At 44.3% G+C, this 9,446-nt stretch overlaps 1 protein-coding gene across 1 annotated transcript in view; it reads left to right on the forward strand.

Annotated features, from left to right (window-relative positions):
• The first annotated feature begins 262 nt into the window (after positions 1 to 262).
• MUC13 (mucin 13, cell surface associated) overlaps positions 263 to 9,446 on the forward strand; it is a 31,441-nt gene continuing 22,257 nt past the window's right edge. The window contains exons 1-2 of the mRNA XM_011950770.1: positions 263 to 347; positions 7,359 to 7,763. Of these exons, the coding sequence (XP_011806160.1) occupies positions 296 to 347; positions 7,359 to 7,763 (457 nt within the window). The 5' untranslated portion in view covers positions 263 to 295. The remainder of the gene's footprint in view (positions 348 to 7,358; positions 7,764 to 9,446) is intronic.

Raw genomic sequence — 9,446 nt, forward strand, 5'->3', positions numbered from 1 at the left:
GATATCAAGAGATTAACCAAACTCTTGTGCCACCAACCTCACAAGGATATTTGGAATGTCCTAAGTTATTTTGGGCTTCAAGTCAGAAAAATGATTCGTAAGGCCAGCTCCACCTCTTCTATCTCAAATGCTCGGAAGAGACCTATGGTATATGACAAAATGCTAGCTATAATTGCCTTTCTCTGGTTTGACGTCAATTAATGACTGGACTTTGTACCTGAAAGACAGTTAAAACTAAAGGTAGCTGGGGAGGGAAATCATTTCCTCCTTGGATTACCAAGCAAGAACAGCTAAAATGAAAGCCGTCACTCATCTTACTCTTCTTGCTCTCCTTTTTGTACACACAGGTAAGGAATATTTTTACATTTTAATTCTTCCAATCATGTATGTTATCTTTGAGGTAGAATCAGCAGGCCTACAGCTACGAATTCTCCCAGCCCAGCACACGGTCTATTTTATAAATGAAGTTTCCTTTCCAGCTCAGCTCAAAGACACAGGCATTTTATCCTGTGATGGGGAAGATAGAGCAATAGCAAAAGTGGTCTATGGGCTGGGTGCAGTGGCTCAAGCCTGTAATCTCAGCAATTTGGGAGGCCAAGGCGGGTGGATCACTTGATGTCAGAAGTTTGAAACCACCCTGGCCAACATGGTGAAACCCCATCTCTACTAAAAATACAAAAAAAAAAATTAGCCAGGCATGGTGGCGGGCACCTGTAGTCTCAGCTACTCAGGAGGCTGAGGCAGGAAGAATCGCTTTAACTCGGGAGGTGGAGGTTGCAGTGAGCTGAGATGGCACAGGGTGACAGAGCCAGAGTCCATCTCGGGGGGGTTGGGGAGAAGAAGTGGCCTATGGAGTAAGATTTGGGGGCTCAGCAAACCAGAGGTTTGTCTTGGAGAGTTTCTGAGGCCAGATAAGAAGGACTAAGTAGGTTCCAAGGACCTAGTTCTCTACTGTAGCGTTCTGGATCCCCTCTCATGATAATCAGAGAGCTGACCGCAGGAAAAAGCCTCCTTGCACAAATGTACTTGAATTTGAGAATGCTAAACCATAGGGAGTAGTTGTCATGTTGATTAGACTTCAGACATGTACTCTTTGTTCTGAGTTAGGAAGGGTTCTATGGGCCACATGTGGGTGAGATCATCAATATGTTGAGAGGTGAGGGTTGTGGGGGCCAACTGGCTTAAAATTTTGTTGAAAAATCACTGGCATGAAGTAGATGGATTAATAGGAAAAAAGGCATACAAGTGTATTTAATGTGTGTACCCAGGAGCCTTCAGCATGAACACCCAACTTCCTGATGAGGTATAGAAGCTTATACTCCATCTTGAAGTTACAGAAAGAAAGGGGGCTTGGATCTTGGTAAAACAAGTTATGGAAGAAGGGAGAAGAGGAATTCTGCTGAGGGGCAATAAATGATTATTAGGGAGAATAATTTGATCTGGGAACAAAAATGAACTTGTAGATAATTTTCCTTGGAATTTAAAGATCCTTGGAGACAGTCGTTATCTTGACGAAGGGTCTGCTCAGGGGTAGTTTCCCTCTTGGTCTTCTTTCCTGCAGTGGATAATGACATAACAGGGAGGGGAACAGGAGCAATAGTTCTTCTTTGGTGGGCCAGTCCTTACAGCGCTTGTTGACCTCTGAGAGTTTTTAATTTAAAACACTCATTATATCAGAGAGTTATAGTTGGGGGTGAAATATTTTGATTTCCTTCAGGTTCAATGAGTTGAAATCTAGAAGCTGCTTGCAGAAAGGAAGAAAGTCTTTGATAAGGCAGACATATGAAGAGAAATTAAGCCCTTTCAGAGAACAAGAATGAATGGCATCAGGATTAGAGTTTTTGAGAGCTGGTTTCAGGCTTTTAATGCGGGAAGTTTGGAAAAGGCTAGGTGCACAGGAGGGGAGGGCTCACCAGATCTGTCCTGCCAACGCTGGGGGCAGATGCCAGGTCCAAGCCTTCAGGACCAAGGAAGAATTGGTGAGGCTTGTATGACTTTCAGGAGCCACTATTAAAAAAGGCCACTATTAAAAGCCACTATTAAAAATTGACTTTTAAAAAATAGAATAGAAGGGCGGTAGAAAGGGGAAAGTTGGCTGGGAGGGCCAAGGAGATGAATAGAGAGGTAAGGGAATCAGGAATCACTGAGGCTCAAGGTACCTTAGGGGAGTGGAGATATTTCTTGACCCAGAGAACCCAAGGGGAAGGGCAAATAGTGGAGCAAGCAGGGATTCAGACGGCATGCCACCGCTGATTAGCTGTGGGTTGTCTCTGACCCTCAGTGTCTTCCTGTGCAACAATAGAGGGGAAATCCCTATACTGAAGAGTGACTGAGAGGATTAAATGAGACAGAGAGCCTGATGTGCTGGGATACTCCCTGGCACATAGTAGGGGCTTAATACATGATTTCCCTTTTTGTCATGTCTGCACTTGGATCTGATCTTTCTTCCTTTCTTCCTTTTTTTCTTTTTTTTTGAGACTGAGTTTCACTCTTGTTGCCCAGGCTGGAGTGCAATGGCATGATCTCAGCTCACTGCAACCTCCGCCTCCCAGGTTCAAGTGATTCTCCCGCCTCAGCCTTCTGGGTAGCTGGGATTACAGGCACCTGCCACCACACCTGGCTAATTTTTGTATTTTTAGTAGAGATGAGGTTTCACCATGTTGGCCAGGCTGGTCTCAGACTCCTGACCTCAGGAGATCCACCCGCCTTGGCCTCCCAAAGTGCTGGGATTACAGGCGTGAAGCACCACGTCCAGCCTGGATCTGATTTTCAGACTTTGGTTTTGATTTCCTCTTCTTTGTTTAAAAAAGTTATACAAGTAATGCAGACCCACTGTAACAAATTCAAACAATACAGATGTATATGAAATAAAAATTGAGCATCCAATCTGCCTTCCCACCCATCTACCTCCAGATATATTAATATTGACAGTTTTTGTGGCTATTAAGGTTTGCTTTTGAAAAAAAAGTTTATTTTATTATTTACTTATTTATTTTGAGACAGAGTTTTGCTCTTGTTGCCCAGGCTGGAGTGCAATGGTGCGATCTCGGCTCACTGCAACCTCCCCCTGCCAGGTTCAAGCAATTCTCCTGCCTCAGCCTCCCAAGTAGCTGGGATTACAGGTGCTCACCCCCACACCTGGCTAATTTTTTTTGTATTTTTAGTAGAGATGGGGTTTCACTACATTGGCCAGGCTGTTCTCGAACTCCTGACCTTGTGATCCGCCCACCTTGGCCTCCCAGAGTTCTGGGATTACAGGCGTGAGCCACCACACCCGGTCTTATTTTACTTTTTGAGATGGAGTTTTGCTCTTGTTGCCCAGGCTGGAGTGCAATGGCATGATCTCAGCTCACTGCAACCTCTGCCTCCCAGGTTCAAGTGATTCTCCTGCCTCAGCTTCCTGAGTGGCTGGGATTACAGGTGCCCACCACCATGCCCAACTAATTTTTGCATTTTTAGTAGAGATGGCGTTTCACTATGTTGGCCAGGCTGATCCCAGACTCCTGACCTCAGGTGATCTGCCCACCTCGGCCTCCCAAACTGATTACAGGCATGAGCCACCGCACCTGGCCTGATACATTTTACAAAGCTGCTTTTTTTTTTTTGAGACAGAGTCTCACTCTGTTGCCAGGCTGGAGTGCAGTGTCATGATCTCGGCTCACTGCAACCTGTGCCTCCTCGGTTCAAGCAATTCTCCTGTCTCAGTCTCCCAAGTAGCTGGGACTACAGGCGTGTGCCACCATGCCCAGCTAATTTTTGTATTTTTAGCAGAGACAGGGTTTCACCATTTTGGCCAGGATGGTCTCAATCTCTTGATCTCGTGATCCACCCACCTCAGCCTCCCAGAGTGCTAGGATTACAGACATGAGCCACTGCTCCTGGCCTGAAAATTTTTTTTAAAGTTGCTTTTTTATGTAATGTTAAGGATTTTGGAGGTGTGTGTAAGGAATCACTACTTCAAACATGAGTTGCATCTCAGGATTCTGGGCAACCAAGGGCAGGAAGTGTGTCTTGTACACCTTTACGTTCCTCCTCACCCCCATGCCTTGTATAGCACCTTGACTGCAAGAACCTCTACACAAGCATTTACTGAAACAAATGAAAAATGTGCCAGTGACATGTGAAGTGCCTTTAACAGGCAAAACTTTCCAGGTTGTTTTTGCTTTCTCTGAGAGATTAGGACTGCATTATTCCACAGAATCTGATGAGTGCCTTTGGGAACCAACATCTCATCACAATGAAGAATGTAGATCTGGGAGAAAAGTGTTTGATTGTGACTTTCAGCTAGCTTTGAATAAAGCAGTATAGATGTGTCCTGGACATGGGTGGTGATTATGGAGTGTTCCCCAAAAAGAAACCAGGTCAGGGCATATATTTTGCCACTGAAACCTATGATTTCTACCTCCGTGGACATTGTGCTATCCTTGTGTTATTTAGAAGTTTTAGGACCTAAGGAAATAAAAAGACTAAAGCTCTTTTTACTGCACAGATGTCTTCATAGATTTCTGTTATCTGTAGATTGAACAGAATAGGTTATTTGACAATTCCTCTTGGGTATTTTTACAGATAATTTAAGCCTGGGATATCAGCTCTTAAGCTGTCTTCCCTGAAATCTGTATAACCCTCGGATAAAACACACATATACACATAGACACACACAAGTATATTTTAGTTTTTTAAGAAAATTGTAGCTATTAACAGCAATGAATTGCTGTCAGCTTGGAATGTGTCTCATTTATTAAAACTAATTGAGCATTCTGAAATGTAATCTCCCTAGTGAACAGAAATTTAAAACCAAAATAAACAAGCCTAGAAGTCCAAAACTCCTTGTCATAATTCCAAAGGCCTGCAGAAGACCTCTTAAGATGTCCCGATTTGTTTTCTGCACATCTACAGAAACATGTTGCTTCTTGGGCCCTGGCCGAGAATGAACATTTTTCCAAAGCATGAAATTCAGGGTCTACTGGGGTTAGGGCTGTTTGCACCCACAGTCTGCCAAGCCCTTTTCTTCTGTCCAGAGTTTTCCATGGTGAGAGCCAGCCCCTGGCCACTCTCACTGCTACCCCAGTGATAGAGGGCACCGTGGAGGTCACTTCTGCTTCCACTGCTTTCATTCTGATCCCCAATTTTCTCTATTTGCTCTTCTTGTGTTTGCTCCTCGGGGATGTCTTGGCTTTTTCGTTAAATGGATGGCCTTCCCCGTAACTTTAATCAAGTGGTAGTTAGGACATTGTCATCTCACAGACCTGTCTTTGCCTCTGGGCAAATTCCTTAACCCCTCTGAGTATTGGTGGGCTCTTCTGTCAAATGAGGGCATTTACGTCTACTTCACAGGTACTGTCGGGCGCAGGGCCAGTGCTTGATAGATGAGAACTATCCTGAGTGGCAGGAATAGGAAAAGTGGCAGTCAACATTGCCAGCTGGTGATGTATTTCTTGCCTAGGAAGAGCAATTGCTGATCTCTTCAACATTTCTGAATGGCTATGTTAGCCAAGCCCTCTTCAAGGTGAAGAGCCAGGCTCTGCCCTCAAGGGGCTCATAGACCCATGGGGGAAACAGGAAGCATATTCTGCAGTTCTCTGTATCCTAAGATTTAGAAATTGCTTCCTCACTAAAACTTTTTCTTTCAATAATTTTTTTTTTTTTTTTTTTGACGGAGTCTCGCTCTTTCACCCAGGCTGGAGTGCAGTGGCCGGATCTTAGCTCACTGCAAGCCCCGCCTCCCAGGTTTATGCCATTCTCCTGCCTCAGCCTCCCATGTAGCTGGGACTACAGGTGCCCGCCACCTCACCCGGCTAGTTCTTTGTATTTTTTAGTAGACGTCTCTACTAAACTAACACGGGCTTTCACCGTGTTAGCCAGGATGGTCTCGAACTCCTGACCTCGTGATCCACCCGTCTCGGCCTCCCAAAGTGCTGGGATTACAGGCTTGAGCCACTGCGCTCGGCCTGTAATGTTTTTAACCTATTGTCAAGGTCAGAGTTCTTAGAGACAATGAAAATTTCTAGAAAACTTCTCACTGGGCCAGGCAAGGTGTTTCACACCTGTTATCCCAACACTTGGGAGGCCAAGGTGGGAGGATCACTTGAGCCCAGGAGTTTGGGGCTGCAGTGAGCTATGATGGCACCACTGCACTCCAGCCTGAGTGACAGAACAAGACCATGTCTCTAAAAAAAAAAAAGAAAGAAAGAAAAGAAAAAGGAAAAGAAAATAGATCACTAAATCACTAGAGTTTACCACTCTATGTATCCAGGGGTTCCTATAAGTTGTGAAAATGCAACTTTGATACCCATCATAGCTCAGAAAGCAAAGATCACTTATTCATCTTACTCTTAGTCAATGTATCGAGAATTGTGAATGGGAAAACACTACTAGAATACAATTTTGGAAGAAGTATAATAAGCACTTAATGAGGTATTTTTATTTTATTGTTCTTTACCCAACCCTAACCTCTCCCTCCCTCAGTCTATCAGGGTAATGAAAAATGGTGGCAGTTGCCTTAAAGTGCAGAAAGACAAAAGGAGTCCACTTCCGGGTAGTCACTGCGCCACCTTGTGGCATTCTCAATTGTCCTCACTGAGAACAGTCTAAAGTATATTAAATCCAGATCAACAGTTGTACAACTACAGGCATAAATAATATTACTTCTTGGTACTCAACTTAAAAAATATTAACTCCTCCGTGGGACTGGTGGGTCACGTCTGCAATCCCAGCACTTTGGGGGGCTGAGGCAGGAGGATCATTTGAGGCCAGGAGTTAAGATACCAGCCCAGCCAGGATAGTGAGACCCCCCATCTCTAAAAAACAAAAAACATTAGCCAGCCATGGAGGTGTTACAACTGTAGTCCTAGCTATTTGGGAGGCTGAGGTGGGAGAATTGCTTGAGCCTAGGAGCTCAAGACTGCAGTGAACTATGATCACACCACTGCACTCCAGCCTGGGTGGCAGAGGAAGACCTTATTTCTAAAATAAATAAATAAACGTTAACTCTTTGTCATATTTTTCAATGACATTTTTTCCAGTTTTGTCTAATTTTTAATTTTGTTTATTGTGGGTTTTTTTGTGTTTAGAAATAACCATGTATTTTAATTTTTAATATAGTCATATATATTCATTTTTCCAGAAACGAATGAGTTGAGGCTAGGCATGACAGTTCATAACTATAATCTCAGCAGTTTGGGAGGCCAAAGAGGGTGGATCGCTTGAGCCCAGGGGTTTATGACCAATCTAGGCAACTTGGGGAAACCTTTTCTCTACAAAAAAAAAAAAGAATGAGTTGGATATGAATTAGTATTAAGTAACTGCCATTAGTTTTTCAATGTACTGTCTGCTCAAACTTGGTATCTTTGTTCCTCCAGCCACTATCCAAGGCCAATCAACTGTTGATTTAAAAGACACTGCAACTAGTCGTCCTACAGTAGCTACAACTGATGCCGCTGAAACTAATTCCCCTGAAACTGCTGGCACCACAACTACACCTTCTTCCCCAACAGCTGCTTCATCTGCTTCCCCCAAAACTAATACACATAGTTCCTCCACAATTCCTACACCTACTACTACAGACAATGAGTCAACCACAAATGCAAATTCATTAACTACATCTGACATAATCACCACTTCATCTACAAATGATGGATCAATCACAACGGTTCCTTCTGAAACACAAAGTGACAATAAAATGTCCCCCACCACAAAAGAGAAGCAATCATCAGAGCCTCCCACTGGCATCACTTCACTGGAGACCAGCACCCTAAACACCACAGGTAAGGGTGATTCCCTCAAAGACTCCCCAAAAATGGAGCATACCATTGTGGAGGGAGGGAGGTGGGTATGTTCTGGTGGGCTAGGAAAATGGGTCTAAAGAAGCCCAAGGTTTCCTTAGAAATTAACTGTGGGTTTGAAATCTGGGTCACAATGTAGTGACAGCAGAGATCCTAAAACCCTCAGTTTCCTTCTGTTCTCCTTTCCTTTCCTGCTATCCTACCTCAAGTTATTTGCTAGCTGTGCAGTACTTTTTTCAATGAACTCAGGCTTTGTGAAAGATATCTCTATAGCTTTCCTCTCCCTAGAGGGTTTTTATAAATAGTTTCAGCTTCTCTGAGAAGACCAGGTCCAAATAAGCACGGACTGTTCAGCCCCACTGATCTAGCTCTCTGGTCTACCTAAGGAAGAAGTCAGTTATACCCTTGAGGTAAGATGGTGGCTGATCACAATGTGGAACTTGTGTCAAGCCAAGAATTTGAGACTGAGGCATAGAAAGCAAAACAACAGCAGTGTTCAAACAGTCCTAGGCATAACCAGGGCCATTGTCCAAAGGACAGATGCTTTGGGAACACTAAGAGATGACAAGTGACCTCAAGCAGAAGTTAATGAAACAGGAACCATTTGCTTCACTTCCCCAAGCTCAGTCTATAACAGAAATCAACCAAGTTCATCAGTAAAGGCTAAATGGCCTTGTGGACCATGTGGGGTCTCTGTTGTAACTCCTGCACTCTACTATTTCAACATGAAAGCAGCCACAGTTAACAAACAAAAGGTTGATCAGATATGACTCGTGAACCATAGTTTGCCAGCCCTTGATCTAGAAGAATCGTCACACTTTAGAGCCTGAAGAATCTAGATAAATCCTATCATTCTCAGACGGGAAAGCTGGGACCCAGTGAGGGCCATGACTCACCCAGGGTCAAAGACCAAGTGGATGTCTCCCTACCCTTAACTTCTGGTAGCTTCCTCAATGTTCTTTGATAGATTTAAGAAGTGGATGGTTAAGCAAGTAGAGCCCAAAGGCTGTATCTAAGACGTCTTTCCCCAATCTTCTTTCATGTTTGGAGGGGCCACTCTGAAGGTGGGATTCAATGGGACACAGCTCTCCTGGAATCAGGAAAGGGAGGTTTTCTAAGCCATTTCTGCTTCACCAGGTGTTCCCTCAGAGTCAGGCCGTCTTCCTGTGTTCTGGCCCTACCATGAATAAACTACTGTGGGGTCTGGGGCAAGTCATTTCTCTCTTGGCTTCAACTTACTGATCTGCAACAAGGCGAGACTGAACTAAAAAGCCCCCAAATCTCTTCTGGCTGTAACATCCTGTGACTTAATCAATTCCTGGCCATGAAACAAGCTAACAAGTCTGTCCTTCGTTGCTGAAGAGAAAGCACCTGGGAGTTACTTGTCTGGTATCTCCAGAAGGAGATACATCCAGTCTCTTCCCTAAGATGTCCCAAGTCATCTTTGCAAGGTGGCTGAGGCTTTTCTTAAAGAAGCCATTAATTTTATTTAGAAGACTGGTTCATACCTTGTCAGAGGGGTGACCCTTATTTTGTTTATAAGATACTGAGCTGGCCGGGCGCGGTGGCGCAAGCCTGTAATCCCAGCACTTTGGGAGGCCGAGACGGGCGGATCACGAGGTCAGCAGATCGAGACCATCCTGGCTAACACTGTGAAACCCCGTC

The sequence above is a fragment of the Colobus angolensis genome, unplaced genomic scaffold (genome assembly GCF_000951035.1).
Source record: "Colobus angolensis palliatus isolate OR3802 unplaced genomic scaffold, Cang.pa_1.0 Scaffold31, whole genome shotgun sequence".
Classification (NCBI taxonomy): Eukaryota; Metazoa; Chordata; class Mammalia; order Primates; family Cercopithecidae; genus Colobus; species Colobus angolensis.